The sequence below is a fragment of the Tympanuchus pallidicinctus genome, unplaced genomic scaffold (genome assembly GCF_026119805.1).
Source record: "Tympanuchus pallidicinctus isolate F22 unplaced genomic scaffold, pur_lepc_1.0 scaffold8, whole genome shotgun sequence".
NCBI classification, from domain to species: domain Eukaryota; kingdom Metazoa; phylum Chordata; class Aves; order Galliformes; family Phasianidae; genus Tympanuchus; species Tympanuchus pallidicinctus.
This window is the reverse complement of record NW_026294802.1, coordinates 13,891,640-13,913,787: the sequence shown is the minus strand read 5'-3', so window position 1 is coordinate 13,913,787 and position 22,148 is coordinate 13,891,640. Positions and strand designations below refer to the sequence as shown.

Here is a 22,148-nt window from a genome sequence, read left to right as displayed (position 1 = left end):
TCTTCTTCATTCATGGCCGGTTTGGGGAGAGGGAAGCAAAGCCAGGCAGAGCCCGAACAAACCTGGCTGCAAATACAGCAAAACATGGGCGTGGGATCGCACCCCTTGCAGCCGAGAGCTATAGAGGTCAAAAGGAAGCAACACTAGAAAACACCCTTCCTTGTGAGTTGCTGGGAATTTAGAACAACAGCGTGTTCAAAACAAAGTATTGGTGCCAGTGCCCCTCCAACCCACCATGATCTGATGACTGAGCCATGCTGTGCGCCAGTACAGGTGGCCCTCACACCATTCTTATGGGAACTCATTGAGGATCTACAAGGGATCAGAGAATTATGGAATCGCCAAGGTTGGAAAAGACCTCCAAGATCATCGAATCATAGAAAGGCTTGTGTTGGAAGGGACTTTAAAGATCATCTAATCCCAACACACCTGCTACAAGCAGGGTTGATCATCAAGTCCAACCTTCAGCTCATCCCCACCATGCCCACTGACCACGTCCCTCAGTGCCACATCCACATGGCTCTGGAACACCTTCAGGGACGGTGACTCCACCACCTCTGTGGGCAGCCTGCGCCACTGCAGCATCACTCTTCCAATAAAACCATTCCACTTTAACGCTTAACAGAAAGAGGCATCTGGTGGCAACCAAGTACTAAGACAACCCAAGAGGTTCCTCACCTACAGGGCTCAACACTCAGCATCCATATGGATAACAGCAGTCGAAGGGCATGAGGAATAAAAGGCCTAAACTATTCAGCCAGCACCAAAATCTTCCTTGCCAAAGGGCTGTCCCAGTGCTAAGGCCAATGTTGAGATGGTCCTGGAGGCAAAGAGCACAAGTGAAGGAGAACTTTCCCCTCTACAAACTCAGCTGGAGGATGACTGAAGGCACTGGGGGGTGAGCCGGGTTCTGTAAGACTCAGTAGCTCTGCAGAAGTGCTGAGAGAAAGGAATGAGGCTGGAGGAGGAAGGAAATGGTACAATAAGTAAAGTTCTTGCCGTAGAAGAAAGGTGATTTTGTGGCAGAACTCAATGCCACGCTAACCAAGTCCTTGAGGAGCAGCACATCGCTGAGAGCACACCTCCGAGGTGACACCATCTCCATCCCCACATGACATCGCCCGTCCACTGGAGGATGCTCCTGAGGACAGCCCAACTAAGAGCTGGGCTTGGATGGGCAGCTGAATTTCCATCAGATCCATGACAGCTTTGAGTGATGGCAAGGGATGATGCTAGTTTCGCTTGCAAGGGTGATTTCAGCTCTGGGAGTACAAAGCCCATTAAGGATGGGCAGCAGTCTCCCATTCCTTTCCCACAGCCAGCGAACACCCATCACAGAAGGGGAGGCTGGCACTGATGGGAAGAGAACAATGCTGGTACCCTGCTCCCAAGTGGGACCTAGCTTCCAAACCCCTGTGGCTCTGGGTTTGTGGACCCAGAGAGCAGAAAAATCTTTGTTTTTTCCTTTATTATTTTTTTAATGGTCTTATGTACTTTGATGGCAGCAGACTGAGGCTCAGATGTAGCATCCAAACGCCTCCTGGTTTTTAATTTACATAGCCACCGTACCCTCTCCCAAAGGTAAAACCCCCAAACCTTTAGCTCTATTTTACATAAAAGCAACTGAGGACTAAAAAAAATTATGTGATTTGCTGGAGGCCAAACAGAGAGTCTGTGGTAGGGGTGAAATTTGACTGTGGCTCCCGAATTAGCATCACAACCATTGCTGTTCAGTAGCGTTTTCTCTCTGCTTTGCATACTTCAGTCTGAGACATGCTGGACAAGCTGCCTTGGGATGAGGAGTCATTTTTAGCCATGTTTCTGCAGAAATGAAACTCTCACCATCACGTTGTCTATCTGCCTGTCTATCAGCCACCCACGGCATGGTGTGAATCCACTGGCCAACTCCAACCATGCTGCAGGGAATGGCAGATCTTCCCACATCACCACTGGGATGCACTCGTCTATAAGTGGGAAGAGGAAGGGAAAGCAGAGGATGCTCCACTGGAGATTGGGGTGCTGAGCTCCAGGCACGATACTCAGGGCTGGGAAGAGAGCTGGGACATCCAGCAAGCATGGTCGTGAATAAGACAGGGAATGTTTGTCCCACACTCACAAAGCAAGTTTTTTTTCCCTAACCCCCAAGGGCTGCTCCTGGGGGAAGAAGGCAATGAGTTCACCTTAAATGGTCTAAAACCCAAACCTCTGTATGCAAATGAATTCTGATGAGATGAGCAAGATGAAGCACTGCCAACCCTGGCTCAGCTCATTGGCTACCCAACACTGACAGCAGTCCATGCTCCTTGGCAATGCGTTCAGCCCCACAAACATTTCTGCCTTCCCCAGCCCCATGCTACAACCTCGCCAGGTGCAAAGCTTTCAAGCAGAACCATTTCTGGTTTAGGTGGCCCTGGTTTCTTCCCCTTGGGCATGGGGACGTGGCCTGCCTCTTCGCTTCTAGGGTTGGCCTTTTACAGCAATGCCTCGCGCCCCTCACCTTGCAAAGAGGAATTACAAGCGCTTTCCTCCCCATCACTGTTACACAAGCATTTTCTACCATGGGGCCATTGCTGATAAGGGTGGCTCTTGGGCTCCCCACATGCAAAGAGCCTAACGCTTGGTTAACTCCTTCCCACTGACCCACAGAGCCCTACTAATGACCCAACTTTCACTGCATAATGTCTCAGAGAGGTCGCCTCATTTCGCCCTTTGGGATTCCAGCCCTTATAACGCCCTTTCCAGTCTGACTCTGCAAACAAAGTGCTCTTTTGAGCAGGGCACTCCTGAAATCTGATGCCCTTATTCGTATTGAGCTGCTGGTGGCAGGGTGGAAAACAACAAAGTGACATTTCTATTGCTGGTCACCAAGAAAGTGGGGTAGGACAAGGGTATTTCTCTCTTCCTCAGATCTGAAAAAACAACAGTTGCTGGCAACCGCCGTCGCTAGCAATCAGGGTACAGCAAGAAAATGAGATGAATAAACCCCTGATAGAATGCTCAGGGACCAGAACTAGCAGGACCCACCCAGAAACAATGCTTCATGCACGGGGGAAACAAACAAATGCCGTTTAACTCTGCTGTGAAGTAACATAAAACTCTGCCAGATAAGGATTGTTTGCTCTCACTGAGGGCAGCCCTGCTCCCTGGGCTGTTTGCTGAAATGCATTTTTTTTGTTTTGTTTTGGCTTGGTTTAATGTTCTTTTCCTATTGGCGATGTTAAAGACAGAAGTGGGGTTTCATAAAGCGCTCACAGAACATAGAATCATACAGTCATTAAGTTTGGAAAGACCACTAAGATCATCTAGTCCAACCATGATCCAACCCGTCAACCGTCACCCCATCAATCCAACTGTGAGCCCATCAGTTCAACCATCAGTCCAACTGTTATCACCCCATGAATCCAACCGTCAACCCAACAGTTCCACCATCAACCCATTAATCCCACCATCAGTTCAACCATCAACTCACCACGAGCACCAAACACTGCAAGTCCTGATGTCACTGGGTGCTCTTACTCCCAATAGCATTTTCTGAGTATGACAGCCAGCCCCACAAGGGGAAAACCCACGTGTGCACTCAGGCTGGCGGCTCTGCCACCACATCATCATCTCACTGGCCTTTGTCCCATCCATCCCCTCCTGCCTGAGCTCCAGTGCCACCTGCAGGGTGACAGCAGCTCCTTCCCCTGAGGGCCTGTGGCGATTTTTGAGTTAAAGCGCTCTGGAGCGAACATATCCACTAGGGTCGTATCAATTTCCCTGGCCCCTGTGAGTGATACAGCATGTCCAGATGGGGAACTGGAAAGAAAACAGCCTCAAAACCAATTTCATTGTAATCGGCGCCAGCTGCGTGTGTTGATAAGGCCCTGATAACACTGCAGAGACGAGATATCGATGTCAGACAGCCTCACAGCTCTGATTCTGGCTGGAGGCAGGTACCAGTGAGTGCCCCAAAATCATCCCCTACAGTAGTGGCCAGGCAGCCAGGAACTGGTGGGAGCAGAGCCTTGCAAAGAGGCTTCAGCAGTTATACATGCCCAAGAGTGCAAAAAGGCAGCAAAAAGGAGCCTCCTGTGTCCCAACGTGTGCTGGAGCAGAAGAGGGGCTGCTGTTGTCTCCAGATAGAACTTTAGCTTCCAGCCATTCCTATTTGTCTTTGCTCCTTGCATGTTGTGAATAGATATTAGCTCGAGCTCAATGGGCTCCACGCAGGTCTTGGAGCCAGATGATTCAAGCTGGGATTTGTTCCACATCTCGGGTTTCGCGTGTTTTCTTTAGCTGCATTTTAATTGTGGGGTTTTCCTTTTCATTCGGTGAGCCGTGCAACACAGGCGCCGCTCTAAATATCTCAAATAAACGCTATGCTCTGCTCACGGCAGGGTGGGCAAGAAGTGCCCTACAACAGGACAGGTTGAGTTTTTATCACAGCGCTTTGTCTGGAAGGCCATTGGGAATGTGTCCGCACAAAATGCCTGATGCTGGTCTGGAAAACAGTGCATAATGTCAGAAGAGAGAGGAGTGTAACTGGTTAAACAAAGCCAGGCTGGGCTTTAGCTCACCTTCACTTCCACCTTGAAGCTACAAACCTACAAAAGGCAGCCCAGCTCAGTGCCCAGGGAGAGAAAATTATTGTTTCCCATTATTGCTCAGTGGTCAATCCCAATAGGCTGCGTTTCATCTTGAGCTGGCTGCCAAAAGTGAGGTGCTCTCATCCAACAAGGACCCACCAAACTTCATGCAACAGATCCCCATTTCCTGCTGCTGAGATCCTACATGGATCCACCAAACTGATCCCCATTTCCTGCTGCTTCCAAGCACTGGACAGCTCTGTGCTGTGGTGCCTGAGGGGCAGGAGAGGGGCTGGTGGGACGTCAGATGGGGTATGTGGGAGAGCTCCCACCCAGACCAGATATGTAGGACCTCTAGGAGGTCTGGTGCACAGCTGCAGGCGCACATTGGAGCACCATCCCCGTGCCAGTTTAAATAAATAAGTGGCTACGAACACTTTGCCTGGCTTCTTATTCAGCCACTCAAGCATCAAATACCTCCGGGATTCTTCGGGTCTTAATTTGCAGAACTATTTCCTTTCTGAGTGCTCTTTTATTTTCTTTTATTTTCCTTTTTTTTTTTTTTTTCTCTTCTCATTCAAACCTGTTTTTCCTGTGGCGAGCGATCCTTGTGGGTGAAGGGAGGCGGCGGGGCTCCGGTTAGAAAAGGGTTTTGGTGGCTGCTGCTTCAGTGGGGACGAGCGTGGGTCTGAAATACCATGGATGCCTCAAGGACGGAACAAGCCGGGGCCTGATGGAATGGCCTCACACGTCAGCATGAGCAGGGAGGCAATGTGCAGCCCCCCCCGTGCTACCCACGCTGCTTTTCAGGTTGCTTCAGGCGTTGGGGGCTGCGGGGAGACGCCTGGAGAGGCCCCCGAGGCACCTCCAGGACTGCAAATGGAAGGAATGGAACGCAAACGGAAAGGAGCCGGCGTTGTTTTCTCTTTATTTTAAACCAGAGATGAGAATATTAAGGGATCTGATTCATAGTGTTTGAACACCTGGGAGTGATACATAGCACAGCCTGTTCGCAGGCACGAGATCTTCGCTGGGTGTAATCTAAAACAAATGTCATCCCAGCCAATCTGTAATCAAGGCCTCGTGGATCAGTGAGTAAGTATCAGGGCTTAACAGAATCAGTGAGACCTGCGGTGGTGGTGGTGAGGACTTATGGCTGCCTCCTTCCTTCACCCACCTACCCCAAAGACAGACCTTCCCCTCTGGTCTCCAGGTGTCTGCTGAAGGTGTCCCACATGGGTGCTCTTTAATATCTTCATCAGTGACAGCAGGACCCTCAGCAGTGTGCAGGATGACACCAAACACACTGAGCTCCTCAGTCAGGATGCCAAGGTCTGGCTAGGTGCTTCATCCCCCGGCACTTTCTTAGGCTCCATACCGTAGATAACACTCAGCCACTTATCATGGCAGGTTGGCTCTCCAGCAACTTTTATTCAGAGATGCTGAAATAGTTATTCTCTCTGCTGAAATATCCCATCGACCTGCCACGCATGCACCAGCCACCTCAAAACACAGATTGTCACAGCATACCCTCTTCTCATCCCTTGATGTGCTCCAATGGGGCCACACCATTTGCCTTCCTCATCAGACACAGAGCTGGGTAACGCTTCCTTCTGCTGGAACTGCAGCCCCACGTGCTGCCTGGGTAGAGAAGTGGCTCTAATTAGAGGAAAGCACGCCGCTCCACCTGCTTGGAGAGCTGCAGGTCCCCAGCCTCCTTACAGCTCGGTGTAGGGCCATTAGCACGACAGCGCATCTCCCAGCACTGCGCACTTGCTCGCGCCCTTGGCCACCTGCCCACCAGATGCCAAGGGGAGGTGCCAAGCACAGCAATTAGCAGGCAATGTCAGCAACCAGCTGCAGGTTGAGCTCCGTAAGGGTGACAATGAGGGTCCCTTGGTGGCTGCAAGAGCTGCTGATGTCCCCCAGTGAAGGGCACCAGCGGGTAACGTTTGAGCAAAACTGCTGAATATTGCACCGTGCTTTGCTCTGCTCATCTCTAACTGGAGCTGCAGGCAGGCAGCAGCCTCACCCAGGTCCCAGCAGGGAGTCTGCTGCCATCCTCGTTTGCAGCACGGGTGCAGCCGAAAGCTGCTCTATTAGTCCTTAATTACATCCTCGCTATCCCAAATCCTTAAATTCACCACTAAAGGCAGATCGAAATAAAAATGTCACACTTTTGCAGCTCAGATATTTGCAGCCATGAATAATACACTCGCACACTCATTTACTAATGGATACACTTCTCTTCTAATTTCTTTTCCCCTCCAGACATTTGCAGAAGCTCTTTTCATTCCCATCACACCTTTAGCTAGCAGTAAGACATTCTCTGTTTTGTTGCTCTTATCTCTTCCCTGAAAGCTTTTATTGACTGCCCGTTGTTTTTTTTCTCCTCACCTTTTCCATTTCCCATGCAGCTTTTTTTTTTTTTTTTTCCTGTTGTTGTTTCAAGCTTCAGATCTCTGAGCAGTCCCTTATGTAGCTATTTTGGAGATCTCACTCTGCAGCAGCTGAGAGCTAACACCAGGAGCCATGAGGGAGTGCAGATCTGGCATCAGAATTTCAGGGGATTGAGGGGCTCTCTGTAGATCACAGAATCATGAAATCATGATGGTCTGAAAAGACTTCTAAGATCATAGAATCTCAGAATGGCTTAGGTCAGAAGGAACCTTAGAGATTATCCAGTTCCAATCCTCTGCCATGCACAGGGTTGACCACCTTGTCCAACCTCCAGCCCATTTCCATCATGCCCACTGACCATGTCCCTCAGTGCCACATCCACATGGTTCTGGAACATCTCCAGGGGTGGTGACTCCATCACTTCCGTGGGCAGCCTGTTCCAACACCTGAGCACTGATAGATTTGCCTGTTTTCTGTCATTTCTCCAAGCACAGAAGAGGATTTAGGCATTGAAGAGGATAGGAGAAGAGCATGGTGGAGAGCCGTTACCTGCTTTGTTTCTGCGGCCAGCTGCTGTTGGCTGGAGTGAGGGACTTTCCAAGCTACTGATGCATGAAACCACTAACAGCTCGGCTTTGATCCCGCTGCTTTGAAAGCAGTCCTGAATTGGCCAACACCACCAGCTCCAGCTGTAGCTTCATGCTGTGTGTTGAGAAATGTCTGGCCACTTCTAGAATCCTGGTGTTGGATGGCTGGGAACCAGCCACAGTGACAACCCCAGGTGCCTTCAGAGAATCATTATGGTTGGAAAAGACTTCTAATAATCACCTGGTCCAACCACCAGTCCATCCCCACCATGCCCACTAACCATGTCCGTCAGTGCCACATCCACACTGTTCTGGAACACCTCCAGGGATGGTGACTCTCCCATCTCCATGGGCAGCCTGTGCCACTGCAGCACTGCTCTTTCTGAGTTTTTCCTAGTGTCCAACCTGAACCTCCCCTGGTACAACTTGAGGCCACTACCTCTTGTCCCAGCTTTGATGGCTGTCTGCTGCTCAACAACTGGAAGGTGCTTGATGGCTCCAGATCATCCTACCCAGCAGGGTGCACTCCCCCTGCAGCATGTTTGGGGCCCCCTGGCTCTCATGGCTGAAAGCAAAGCAGCTGATTTGCTCTGCAGAAAGGGGCTGGTGCTGATCCCCACCACCACGCAGTTTTCGCAAGGCTCAGAAAAGCTCTGCTCAGAAGAAATGCCGAGTTTCTAGGTCATGCTGTTCTTGGGAGACAAGACAGAAAGCAGGTTAGGAGAGTCAAAACAGGAGGGGAGGATGGGACCAGAAGCCTAAGTCATCTCCTGCAACCCTGCAAACACCATGTCCAAGCCGCTTCTTGCTACGCCCAAATCCTGGTGTGGGCTGCTGCAGCAGGTGAGGAAAGCAGGGAGTAGAGATGCTGCACCCGCCCCGCCTGCCCCGTTGCTCTCTGAGGGCTGCCCAGCCCTTTGCTTTCCACGCTCTGCTGACGGCTAATCCTGCATGCCGGATCCTTTGCGCTTCCCGTGCTGATTTCTCCCGGGCAATCTGCTTTCTCTTCCATTCTGCTCGGCAGCCTGAACTCGGTTGCTCTAATCCCTCCATCTTCAGTCGCGTTCGCAGCTCCGCATAATAAATATTAACAGCTTACATGTACCTTGGGGTTCTTATGCAAGGAGTCCAAACAGCTTTACGGTTCGGATGTGCATGGGGATGGCTTTATACAGCCACCGATGAGACGGCAGTTGTTTAGCAACCTCCAGCAACAACACACAATGGTTAAGACGGGAAGCGGAGATAAATATCGCATCCACTTGAAACTCCGGGAGGGGATTGGAGTTGGCAGAATATAAGCACTCGTCTTGAATTTTAGCCAGAATACTCCAAACAGCATTCCTATGCTTACAGAGAGAGCTGTAGGATTTAAAATACCTAACCCATCCCCAGTGGTTTATTTACAACTCGCATTAGCAGCGCTGACATTTCAGGATGCCGGAGATGCTCTTCGCTGGAGAGAGTTCCTCCAGCAATAAGCTGTGCTGGGTTCCCCTAACGCCCTTCTTCACAATGTCTGTGAAGGAACAAACAGACCCCATTGGCTGGAGAGGGGTTTTTTCCACTGTTGTTGCACAGCTCCCTAAGGATAACATTAAATCCTGACATCTGCTTCTGAGCCGCTTTCCCCCATACACACTATTTCTGTGACCTGGGCTCCTAAGCCATGGTATATTGCATGAACAGAAAACCTATTTTCCTCTTCTTCCAGTGGCCATAAGGCTCTGTATGCTTCTACTTACTTCAATTTTTTGTACCTAGAGAACCAGGATCTATGTCAAAGGAAAAGTTTGTTTTGTGTGAGCTGCTCTACATAGGGCGTTTGGCAATTCTTAAACTTGGTCTGGAGCATCTGCGTGCTGGAATATTTCCCATTTGAAGTGTTCTCAGTATAAGTTAGCAAATACCATAGATGGATGAGATAGGGCAGTAAGCAAGAAAGACTTGTTTATACAGCTCTCGAACTCCATGTCAGGTTGGGGAACACAAAACAGGATAAAATATCTTCAACTCCATTTTAGTCTGCATTAGGAGGGCACCATCCTTTTTGGGTTGGAAAATAGGAAAAACTTTTCAGGAAGAATGATGGTGCAGCGGCACAGGCTGCCCAGGGAGGCGGTGGAATCAGCATCCCTGGAGGCGTCCCAGAACCGTGTGGACGTGGCACTGAGGATATGGTTATGGTGGGGATGGGTTGGTGGCTGGACTGGGCAATGTCAGTGGCGGAGAAACAGAGCATCTGCAGGCAGCCCAGTAGCCCTGCTCTGCTCCCAGGGAAGCCTGCAGGACGTGGGCAGGGCCTGGGAAGGCAATGGCAGAGAGCCAGTCACGGATGTGCAAGGGATTCCTCCTGTACCTTCCCAGGAAGCAAGCACTTCTCACGGCTTCGACCCTGCCCACATAGTTCTCAGTAAACTCTGATCTTGCCTCGGGGCACTCCATGCTGTTTGATTTATGGGGAGGGAGAAATCTCCCTCCACCCTTCCAAAGCCAGCATGCCACAAGTGCCTCGAACCTGCACACACCAGAGTTCGCTGCATGCTGGCTTCCACTGCAGCAATGCTCTGCTCCTTCCCTTCTTTCCTTTGTCACACCAAAGGCTTCGCCGCATTGCTTACACCTTTCCCCAGCAAGGCAGGCTGCAGCGGGAAGCCTGCAGCAGGCAGGAAAGAGGCACGCTTGCCGCCTGCTGTCAGAAGCCTGAACTGAAGGGGAAAGTTGCTGCGATTCTGACACCTTCCCCAGCCCCTCCAGGCTAACGCTCAGCTGCGCACCTTCTCTCCTTTGCTGCCCACTTCTGCTTTGACATGAGGATGAACTCCAGCACCTGTAACACAACTGCACTGCAACACAGCTACAGCTTTAAGTTCATCAACACCTAACTTCCTTCTGGACGTTAACAAAAGCCTGTTAAGAAAGATGCATTACACTCCACCCTCTACAAAATCTGGATTTATGTTTTAGTACCGGTGCCAAAGTTTTGCCAGTAAGCATAGGGCAAAGGCTACAGAGGATGTGAATCCACACGCAGAGGCTCAGGACGCTTCTACAACTGAAACCTGCTTGCTGCAAGTTGCATTGCTGGGAGCTGAAAGTTTCCAGTGGGAAGAGCTGTCAAATTCACATCCTTTTGATTTAAAGAAGAGAACAAGCCACACAGGTGCCAATGAGTGTAGCTATAAGTTATTTATTCTGCAAAATAGAGGTATCTTCTATGGAGTTGAACACTGGAATCACAGCATTATGAATTGTGGAAACATTTTGACAGCGCGCACACACGCAGGCACACACGTACACCTACACACGCACACACAGCCTTTGTACAGGCCTCTACTCTTGCATTATCCAGGAGAGAGCCCTCTCTGCAACTTTATTTATGAAAACCTGCAGCGAGGGTTGCATTCAAGACCCCTTCCCTTGTTCACCGGGCTTCCAAGGGAAAGAGGTCAGTCAGGATTAGGTGCATTGCACAGGCAACACGTACGACAAGAGCACAGCAGATGCTCCCCAGCCCAGTGTTCAGCACATCCTGGATAGGAGTTAACTCTTGGCAGAACACAGAATGGAGCTGGAGCGCTCTTGCTCCCTCCTCAGTCTTTTCTCACACAGCCGAGCACCTGGTGGGTGGAGGAGGCCCATTTCCACATTAGGACACAGTCAGTGCTCCCTGCTCACCATGGTCCATGTTCCAAAGCCGGTAAAACTCTGCAAAGTCCACATAGGGCTCCACGCGCCCGTCTTCATCTGGCTGGAGCGAGTGGGAAGGGCGGGAGCGGAACAGACCCCCATCTGAACTTGAGCTGCTACTCTGTGTGTGAGTGTTAGTGGACTGGAGAGTCACAGTGGGGCTTTGGCTGGGGAGAGAGAGAGAGAGAGAACAAAAGCAGCTTTATTTTTCCACATCCACAACCTTGCACGAGGCACCAGAACAAGTGCCAGCTTCTTTAAGGATTAAGCTACCAGGTAAAAGAAGTTACAGATCCTTGCTCTGTCACAGCATTAGGTGTGTTGAGAACAGCACTCTACTGATGACTGCCAAAGATACCTGCCTCACCTTTAACTGGACAGCTTTAAGTACAACCAGACATCTGAGAAACAAAGGAGAGGTAGCAAAGAAAAGAAAAATAAAAAAAGAGGGATACACTCTGCTGGCTTCCTCATACCCATACAGTACGAGCTTTACAGGAAGAGTCTGGCAGCAGAAAAGCTATTCTTGTGTGACCCACACTACAGCCAAAGCAGCTCTGGTTTGTCAGCCTCATTGTTTCTGGAGCTACCAGAACACAATAAGCATAGAGCTTCTTCGCTTTGCAGAATGTACACACTACACCCTGTGCCAAAGGCTGAACTCAAATCAGAGCCACCAGTAGGATCCTGCACAGTAGATTCACATGGGATCCAAGTCTAACCTTTATCTGTTCTTCTACCCTAACTTCTCTCCCCTGAGCAAGCTGACCTGTGCAGCACAACCTCTTCAGCAGCCTCTGTTCAACATTAAAACAAAGGGCACCCACTCTCCCTCCATGCACAGCATCCAACATCCAAAGAGCTGCTTTGGACTGCCAGAGTGTCCTCTGGTGACAGCAGCAGATGCTTCTCACAAGGCATGTTCCCAAAGCTGGCTTCAGAGCCGCTTGCTTTGCTCATTCCCACTCCTCACGTATCACTTTCCAGCTAACAACTTATGCTGGCTGTCAATACTGCAGTCAGGAGGGCCATGCTGCAGATAAGGGAATGAGTGACAGGTGTGCCTTTGCCTTTCAACCACTTCACACAGCGTGAGCTGCAGGGGACTGCAGGATATCAAGAGAGCAGCATATTTACTTAGTGAGGGTGGGGGTGGCTTCATCCAGAGTTGAGCTGCTGTGGGCACCGTTGACCATCTGGCCTTGGGAAGGCATGACAAGAGACAGCGTGACGCTCGTTTTGCTCGTGCTTTGGGAGCTGGAATATGGCACAGAGACTGGGTAGACACGGCCCCCTGAGAAGGAAGAAAACAATTCTATGTGCAGGTGAGACATGAGTGACAAGGGGTGCAGAGCATCAAAGAAAGGTCAAAGGAATGGTCAAAGATCCCAAGGAAAGAATTTATATTAAGTTTCCTTTCTTAGATGCAGTAATGCATCATCAAGTTGTTAAGGACTCCAGGTCTCAGAAGCCAATAATCCCCCTAATAACAAAATTCCCTCTACACTGAAGTATCTACTCTCCCAACATGAGGTCAATGCCAGATCAAGGGCTCTTATCTTCCACCCTCTATTCCATTTCCTTCTCTCTGCAGCATACCTTGTGTTGGTGTTAGCGTGGGCTGACTCATCTCACCCAAGGGATAGCCAAAATTTCTCACAAGCAGGGTCATGTCCTCATGGCGGGGACAGAACTTGGACCGTTCCCCACCACTGGCAAAAGTGTCACAGTGGATCCGTTTCACCCGGTCCACTACAGCTTGGGCCACAGCATCCAGTGACGTCTGCTTGGCAAACTCTGTGGCTATCATGGCTGCAATTTCCTAAGCAGAGGAGGAAATAAATGGAACAATGTTTAAGAGGTTCTAGAAGAAACCTTTTCCAGCCAGGTGACCTAAGCTTTACTGCAATTTATCTAGCTATGGTTCTTGCCAGTCTCACTTGCTGATACGTGCTTTGCACCTAGAATCATCCCATCCTCTTTAACAGGCTCCTCCTAAAAGGAGGGGAAGGCACCTGGCTGAACTGGCTTGGCAAACCAGCTCCCACATTGTTACTAACTGGAATGGGGTGGCACGGGCATCCAGTTCAGGTAGCACTCGCGCGACAGATGTGAAGGATGGCCCATATGAGAGCAGCCAACACCCCTGAAATAAGTCAGTAGCTGAGAGAACAAGTCCCATGTAAGCACTCACCTGGTTGGCCTGCCCAGGCCCATGAGCTGCTTCCAGAGCTTTGTAGAGCCCTTCAGACATAAGCACCAAGAAGCCAGTCACTCCATCCAGTGAGTGCCCTCCGTGGATTTCAGGCTCTGCTATGATAGGCTTAGATTTAGCAGCACTGGAAAGAGACAGTGTTTTTAATAACCAGTGGTGTCATAGTGAGTGAGAAGAAAGGGTCACAAAAAAAAAAAAAAAAAAAAGGGATTGAAACCACAAAATTGAGTTTTCCTGACCTGAGGAGTTCAATATCAGTATAGCCATATTTGACTTTGTAGTCTCCAATGCGCCGAGTGCTTTCCTGCCCACGGATAGTTCCCACTTGTTTTATCTTCCCTGCATCCAAGCCTGCCAGATTGAAAAACGAAATGTAAGAGAGTATGGGAAACTTGAAGGACTTACCACAGTTGCACTATCAGGAAGGAGAAACACAATATCCACAGCTGAAAAAAACCCAGCTACAGTAGGACAAAATAAGAAGCCAAAGAATCATCCTTCCTCACAGGAAGGAAAGAAAGAGCAGTTTGCTCCGTTTCCAAAGGACACGTTCTCATTAGCTGTCATCTGGGAGTGAGGGAGAAGGAGCAGGATGCACACAGCTCAACACCCCCACTCTGAACGCAATGGCCGGCTCTGGGACAAAGTCCACGTCTTGGTCCAAAGCCACCGGTGGCAGCTGGCCTGGGAGCACAGGCATTCACTGAAAAGGCAGTGGAACATCTGTGCCTGTCAGCTCTGGACCATGTGATGGGAGGAGGAAAGCAAGAAGAGGGAAAATATACGTGAAGGATTCTGCTGCTTCTTCCAACGATTATTGATCCCTGTTCCTAAATTCCATATGACAGTTTCAGTAATATGCTAACTTAGGAAATCAACAAGAGGCACTGAATTTATTCAAGTGCTCAGATTGGTGCTGGCTACTCCTAAAACAAGGACAGTAAGCAAGCAGGTATTTAGTTTAAGTTTAAGAGGATGACTCAAACCTGTCAGATGCTAGGGAGGGATCTTATCTTGAAGAAGGTCCTAACAGAGACCATCTGCAAGGGGCTATTCTTTGAGGCAGGACTCAGAGCAGATGAGACACTTACCTGGTCTGTTCTGGCAATCCCCCCCATCCTGGTTAGATGTAGAGCTAACAGGCAGGAAAGTGTTATTTTGAGATTTTTATCTAGGGATGACTGTCCTCAGTACAAGGTGAAGGCAGAGGTCCAACTGAAACTTTCCCCGAGTCAAACCAAGCCTCACCACACAGATGGCTCCACACCTACCCCAGCAGTAAGATACAACTCTCACCATCTGCTGCAGACCAAAGCTGACTCATCAACATGGCCTGGCTCATTTGCCAGCTCCTGACAGGGGGATACAAGCTAACGACAGACACAAACACAAGGAGCACACCAGAGAACTCGCCTAAATCACACTGATGGTCCAGGAGCACTGAACAAGCTGAAATGAGCAGGGTGAAGAGCCAAGCAGGTGTAAGACCTCTCTCTCTCCCTTTCCCCAGGACAGGTGAAAGATGTATCACGACAAACACCATCCCTGTGACTTCTTAGCACTGTGCTTCAACTTGGGCCTACAACAACCTCGGGCAGGTCCCCAGAACAGCCTGTACACACTAGCTTGCTCCACAGGCTCTTCCCTCCATTAGCATTGCCAGTAGGAGAACCACTGCTGCACGAGATGAAGAAGATCAGCATACCTAGCAGAGAGTCCTGTCCCACTATAGACCACAGCTAAATTGAACCTAGTGTTTTAGGCAGCAGAAAGGCAGTCAAAGCCTCTTTTTCCCTGGATTCCTGTGGTCAGTCCTCTGTTTCATAGCACACAACACTACTGCAGGAATAAGAAACAAAAAATAAAAGAGAAAGGAATAAAATAAGACCTAGCAGCAAAAAAAGTTATCACACTGACAGCCTCCCCAGATAAGAACATTGATCAGGTGAACCTAATGCAGAATGCCAAATTATGTATACCAGAACAAAGGCACAGAATACAAGTATGTCCATATGAAGAGTTTGGTGTTAACAGCCACACAAGTGGCCTGGCCTAGTTCCAGACAACGAAAAAAAAACCACCATGTCAAACATTGTAAAGAAAAAGGGAAATTGCCTGAAGCACGATGTCAGTATAGGCACAGTTCAATAGTTATTGATGTAAGAGCACTAAATGCCAGAGTTTGGTCTGCCCCTGTCTGAAGTGTACTTGCTGTTTTGCAGCAGCTTGTACACAGGCAAATCAAAACCCACCATCCTCGGGGTGTGGCATCATGCAGAACTTAACCCAGACTAACCCTGGTTTGCCTCCAAAGGGGCAGTCACACTCTGCCCACCCCGCTTCTGCCCTCTGGCTGCATGCCTCTGTTCCTGCCTTCCTATCCACTCCAGCAATCACACAGCTGCAGGGCAAATCAATGACAGCATGGCAGTGGGACACAAAACTAACTCTCAAAACGAACAAAAAAGGAAGAAGAAAAGGACTGTTTTCTGTTGGTTCAGCAATCTGAACACTGTAGTTTGAGTGGCGAGGTATGCAGAAAAAGAACTCGTTATTTGAAACCACAGCCCACAGAGAACTTCTTTCTGTTGTCACTTATTGTTTCCAGGGGCTTAAGTCATTCCTGGTGCCCCAGGTAAACTGGGGCGTGAGACACTCTCAGGTAGGAACATGAAATTGAACACTCACCCAGCTGAGAGAAGCGAAAAAGTTCATCCTCATTCTCTGTAGTATGGTCCACGTTTAGCTGAGTCACCTGCAGCCCATCCACTGTGGACTTACACAATAGTGCACGATTGGTACCTGCAGCAGGAGTAGTGAGATGAGGCACCAGATAGCTCTGCCGTTAAGGGGAAGAACATATCCAAATGGAAAAGGAACAGGAGAGGGGAATAAGGACAGAAAAGAAGAGAAAAGCTCATGTACTCTCTCTTCATGATCTCCTAGAAGTAGACTTGCTTACAGCATACTAGGCCTGTTAGGCAGCTCTTCACTCAGCCTTCAGCCAGTACCTCACAAGACAGTTCTTCGCTTCCCAGTGAACCTCCACTACCTCTCAACCCATTTTCCCCTCTTCTTTGGTCATTAAACATTGCAACAGCCAGTATCTGCAGAGATAATGACTTGGACTGATTTGTCCATCCTACAAGTAACAAGCAAATCACTCCTTGACCAGGGAAACTGTCCCCAACATTCAAATTGCTTCTGCTTCCTAGAACTTCCTAGAACAGCAGCCACCCTCACAAACACCTGAACTGGGATGCTAACAAAGAAAAACTCACCAACATTGGCAATATAGAGCTTATTGTTGAGAACAACAGCCACGATGGCCATGGCTCCTCCAGAGATCTCCTGCTCTACAACCTTCAATCTCTCCACGATCTTCTGGTATTGAGGAGGCAGCTGGTGGTGAGGAACACCCTGGAATCCAAGATTATGGAGGAGGCTTAAACACTTAGTCAACAACACTGAAACCACAGCTAGAATCAACATTTGTATAGAGAGAGAGGCCTCATTTTGATAGTCTTGCCTTGAGGCCAAGATGTGCAAGTCATACAATTATTTGTTCAATCCCAACAAACTACATGGGTTTGATAAGACTCTGGAGATGACACTCCAATTCACCTGAAGACCAGAATTCACACCTGCCCATGTACCATGCAAATTTGAGGCCTTGCCTACCATCCACATCATATGTCTTCGTCCTGGAAGAGCCGTAAGTACAGGGCTGAGCACCTTCCCACAGCACCTTCAGTTCTTTACTAAAAAAAAGCAATGATAGCTCTGGTAGTAGTACCAGTGGGAACTGAACTCTGCAGAACAGACCATGGCACTTGCTTCATTTCACATTGGCTCCCAGACGAGAACTACACAGACACAGATTTCAGTTACAACCTCCTTTGGACAACACTGACCAGTAGCCCAGTTCTTAAGGCTACATTACCTCTGGCAGCTGGGACTGCAGGCTGGCCTTCTCTGCCAAAGCATCATCAATAGACTCCAAGAAACTTCTTTCTACCACATCAAAAGCCTAAAAAAGACCATAAGAAAAACTGAGCTCTTATCCTGTACTTAGAGAACTTCGAAACTACCCATCCCCACCTCCGAAGACTAGTTCATAAGAGCAGTTGATCACAGTTCATATAGATACTAAAGGATCGCACATCATACTGAAATGTAATTATTTTAGTGCAATTATTCTTGTTAATAGCTTGTTAAAGCAATCTGCTAGCACTCAAAACAGGAGACAAAACACACAATTTACAAACCCAGCAATGTCAGAGACCTATTTGATTTTGTATGTTAACTGAAAAAATACTCATCCATCACTCAAGAGAGTGAACTTGCACATGCATCCCCCCACGCCTTAATTTCTCCCTTTCACTCATTGTCATCTCCTTCTCAGGCTGACTTGCTCCTACACGTCCAGTGAAGGCTGACTGCAAATTCCTGGAGAGCTGTCAGCAGCACACTGACAGCCAGGGAGACAGATGGGTGAGAGATGGAAGTAAAACAAGTAGCACTGCAGCTGCTCAGGATAAGTGCAATCACAACCACTGGCAGATGTTTCAATCCCCTCAGAAACCAGACGCTGCTCCCCAGTGGCAAAAAGTGAGAAGGAGCTGTTCCCAGTCGAAGCTGCTTTACCTGCAGCAGAACACGGCGCACATCAGCATCACTGTGATCTGCGTGCAGCTGGCCCAGCAGCAATTCTGCAGACAGCCTCTGGCCCACAAAGTTGGTGACTCGGTTGCCATCATAGCCATTGAAGACACCATAGAGGTAGCAGTTGTTCTCACTCCTATCAGAGAAGGCAAAAGAATTCACAGATGTCTATGACATAAAAACACACATAACAAGTTTCTCCAGAATCTTGTATGCTCTGAGACTTCTGTGAAAAACTAAATATCACCTGCAGACAGAGGCAGGTAAAGGAGACTGTGACCCAGGCACAATCAACCTACCTGAACTTCAACCAGTTATCTTCCAAGGGGTGACCCTCTGTACCCTTGCCATCTGCACTGTAGGAACGGTTTGGAGCTGAGCCCACCCCAGAGAGATGGCAGGACGGCAGGTCATCTGTCCAGCTGGGCTGCTGTTCCTGAGAGACACAAAGAGGCCACGTAAACCCTGAGGTGAGAATGCTGCTTCAGGATGAGCTACAGGTTCATTCCCACCCTCTCTGCTACCAGGGCAGCACATACCAGAGAACTTCACGTTCCCTGCTGCAGAGCTGCACCACTTACCCCTTGCTTTCCCTCTGAAGCTGAGCTCTGGCTGAACCTCCGGCTCTTTCTAACAAAAAACCAGAACTGACACTCGCACCCGAGCCTGACACACGGCACAACACTAATGGCGAGTTCGACGGACGGGACCCTCGCATCTGGAGGACACCCGCTCAGAAAACGGGGATTCGGGACTGCCAACAGCTACGGAGGGCCCCTGTGCCCATACGGGCAGGCCCACAACGGCTGACCCTCACCCCTCAGGCAGGGCCCCAAAGCCCCACACAGGGCTGCGGGCCGGCCCCGGGGCAGCCCGCAGCAGAGGACACCCACCTCCCCTCACGGCGGGCACCTCCCCCTTCCCGGGCAGGAGGATGAGGAGGAGGTGCGAGTCCCTCCTCGCACACACAGAAGGAGATGCGCGAACGGGGAGAGGGGGGACGGCGCCACTCACACTCTGCAGCAGACTCCTCCTCTGCGCCGCCATCTTGCAGCAGCAGCGCCCTCCTCCCTCCAGAGCAGACAAATCTGCCGGGCAGAGCGGCCGCTCCACACGACCCCGCCCTCTTTCCCCTCACGCAGAGAGCAGCCCTTGCAGCCAACGGGCAGCTTCCGGAGGTTGCCCCGCCCACACGCGCGGTTTGGCCACGCCCCCTTCCGTCACGCCGCCCAATGGGGAGGTGGCGGGCTCGGGAGCGCGCCCGGGTGGCTGCGTTGGCCCCGCCCCTGCGCGTGATTGGGGTGATGCGGTGCGTGGCTGGTGTCCTTCAAGGCGGGGTGCCTGCCCTGCTGTAGTTTGCAGTGTTTTGGCTCTGGAGGGCACTGCGTGGATCTTTGGGTTCACCAGAGCAAAAGATTTTAAAATTTCCTTCTCCCCACAGCTATTTTAGAGGGAATTGAGGTGTTTCTGTGACTTGTCTTGGGGCTTCTGAGAGGAAGGAGCACCCTTTGGCCACCACAGGGAGGGAAGTATGGCAGAGACTTGAGGGATCCTATGAAATCCTGTGAGCTGAGAGCAGTGGCCTTGTGTTGAGATTGGTTCGTGGCACCATGATTCTATATTATGATTCTATAAGTCAGCCCAAGTGGCCAGCTCTCAGCTGTGCTGCCAGTACCTAGACATCACAAGCCTCCTCCATATGTATCAGCCTGGAGTCTGTAGAATCATAGAATAGAATCACAGAATCATTGGAGTTGGAAAAGACCTCACAGATCACCTGGTCCAACCACCAGCCCACCCCCACCATGCCCACTGACCACATCCCTCAGTGCCACATCCACACGGCTCTGGAACACCTCCAGGGACGGTGACTGCACCACCTCCCTGGGCAGCCTGTTCATCTCCCACTGAAGTAGCCCAAGGTCTTTCCAGCCCTCCTGTGGACTACGACATAGACAAGGGCACTGTGAATGTGCCTTCAAGCCAGTCGTCACTTGAACTTTGTCAAAGAACTGTGGAATGGTTTGGGTTGGAAGGGAGCTCTGGGTTCATCTGGCTTATAAGTGACATCCAGAGCAGGATGCCCAGGCCCACATCCAGGTGGCTTTTGAATACCTCAAAGCAGAACTCCATAACCTCTCACGACAGCCTGTGCCAGTGCTCAAGAATCGTTCCCAGCATTTTCTTACACTGTAAGTCAGCAGAAGAACCCTGCAGTTTGTGTGAGTGGCATGTCTTGCACGGTGTGATGACAGGCAGACAGGGAAGAGCACAATTCTCCCCGTGAACCCAGGCTGAAGGAAGGGGCTCCAGTGTGAGAGATGTTTGTAGCAAAGCAGTCATGATGAGAGCATGGGTACTGAGTAGTCTTGACTTCCAGTAGTCATTTGATACTCTTTTAATGACATATTTGTTTCAAACATATTAGATTCAGATGTACTTCAGAAGTAATTGCTCATTAATTAACCTCATTATATGGAATGATGGGTTTTGCTGCAGGGGATCCTGTCCGAGGATTCCAGCTCCTTTTCCTCTAAATCCTTTGTTTATTGTTTTGGTGCTTCTCTGTCTTCCGAATCTACAAAAATTTCCCACTCTTTCCTTTCACACAAGACTGACAGAAATTCAGCCATTCTGGCAGCCTTAGGTATGCAGGCTTTTTTAAAAATTATTTTTAAAGATTATACTGTTGAAATAAGGAATCAAATGCTAGATTTACAACCTCAGTCTACACACAGGTTTCTACATGTTTAACTTTATGTCTAAGCTTGGTTTCAACAATGACATTTAAAATATTCCTGTGGGTAAAACTGAGTCGGTAGAAATAATTCCAGGAAGGGTGTTCAAATCTGCATTAAAATTAAAAGTGGAGTGGATGGATTTTGTACTAATAGAGATCTGGTTTTTTACAGGGTCAAGAATTCCTTATGCTGCTGAAATCCGTGTAGAACAGCTTTGTCTGCACTGCTCAAACACAACAGGCAAGTTCATCTGCTTTAAAACACAATGTCACTTTTTCAGCATTGCAGCAAAAGCTTATGCTTATTTAATGACATTCAAGGTTGCAGTCATGCACTTTGGTGAGCTCAGGCAGCCCCTGTCCTTGCACAGAGCACCACTGATATCAGCAAGGCTTCCAGTGTGCTCAGTGACCACCCATGTGTATCACATTGCAGGACTGGGGAGTTAAGAGTTACTGCTGTGCTCTTGTATTGTTAAGCGTGTCCTGAGACTAACAAGAGTGGAGTCTGCATGTTTGTCCTGTTCCTAATTTAAATGTCTGGCTGCAACTCATGGTCACTGACCATTGTCATCCTGTTTTATTTTCTCCTCTGTGTTTGGGCTGGAACGCAGAGCTGATACAAAACATTTTGTCTTGCTGAAATTATTTGTGTCAGCTTCAGGATGTTCCTGTGGCACTGTCACTGAGCCTCCACCCTTACCTTGAACAAGGCCCTTAACTACTTAGTCTGCAAAATGAGAACAGTAGGATTTGCCCAAGAAGGCTGCTTGCAATGCTAAATGCATATCTGTCCAATCTTTTGCAATCTTCCAAAGGAAAGTGCTGCTGAAGCTCGCATGCTGCCTCATGAATACCTGCTTGCAGAGATCAACAGCTTTATGCAGCACTCACAAAATGGAATAGTGCAACAGTTTCTGCTGCTGTATTGATGGAGCTTGTTTTTTTTGTTTTTTTTTTTTCGTTTTATTTATGTTTTATACCTTCAGTAAATCTTCTCAGAAATTACTGTGCTATATTTTCATGCAGCAAAAATCTCCCCAAGCTCCGATACAGACCGATACAGAATATTGGTCACTGAACCTCATCCATGCACCAATGAACAAATGGCATCATTCAGTGAGTACCAGATTTCTAGCTCCCTATCCCTCATTAAACTCCCATATTTCTCATCCCTCCCTCTCTCTCTCTGTCTCTTTGTACTTATTGTTTCTCATGCCTTTCTGTTCCCAATGACAGGGATTGTATGCACAGTATTTCTAGTGCCAAGCCGTACTACTGCC

At 49.2% G+C, this 22,148-nt stretch overlaps 1 protein-coding gene and 1 long non-coding RNA gene across 2 annotated transcripts in view; one reads left to right on the top strand and one right to left on the bottom strand.

The window, feature by feature from the left end:
- The window catches only part of LOC128073600 (uncharacterized), a 46,251-nt gene that overhangs the window by 5,985 nt on the left and 18,118 nt on the right, over positions 1–22,148 (top strand). The gene's annotated exons all lie outside the window — the stretch shown is intronic.
- Positions 10,726–19,270, bottom strand: TAB1 (TGF-beta activated kinase 1 (MAP3K7) binding protein 1). The gene is made up of 11 exons (XM_052668657.1): positions 19,140–19,270; positions 18,425–18,561; positions 18,108–18,261; positions 17,404–17,490; positions 16,742–16,880; positions 16,149–16,262; positions 13,700–13,811; positions 13,440–13,584; positions 12,845–13,067; positions 12,383–12,539; positions 10,726–11,412 (listed from the first exon to the last, which is right to left on the bottom strand). The coding sequence occupies exons 1-11, from the start codon at positions 19,170–19,172 to the stop codon at positions 11,205–11,207; spliced, it is 1,509 nt and encodes a 502-aa protein (XP_052524617.1). The 5' UTR covers positions 19,173–19,270; the 3' UTR covers positions 10,726–11,204.

Bases quoted from the DNA above. Each gene is read 5' to 3' on its own strand.
- TAB1 (XM_052668657.1), bottom strand. From the start codon at position 19,172: ATGGCGGCGCAGAGGAGGAGTCTGCTGCAGAGT. The intron at 18,262-18,424 runs GTAGGTTGATTG...CTTCTCTGATAG, and splicing joins GATAACTGGTTGAAGTTCAG to GAGTGAGAACAACTGCTACC. The intron at 16,881-17,403 runs GTAATGTAGCCT...CTTGGATTCCAG, and splicing joins TGCAGTCCCAGCTGCCAGAG to GGTGTTCCTCACCACCAGCT.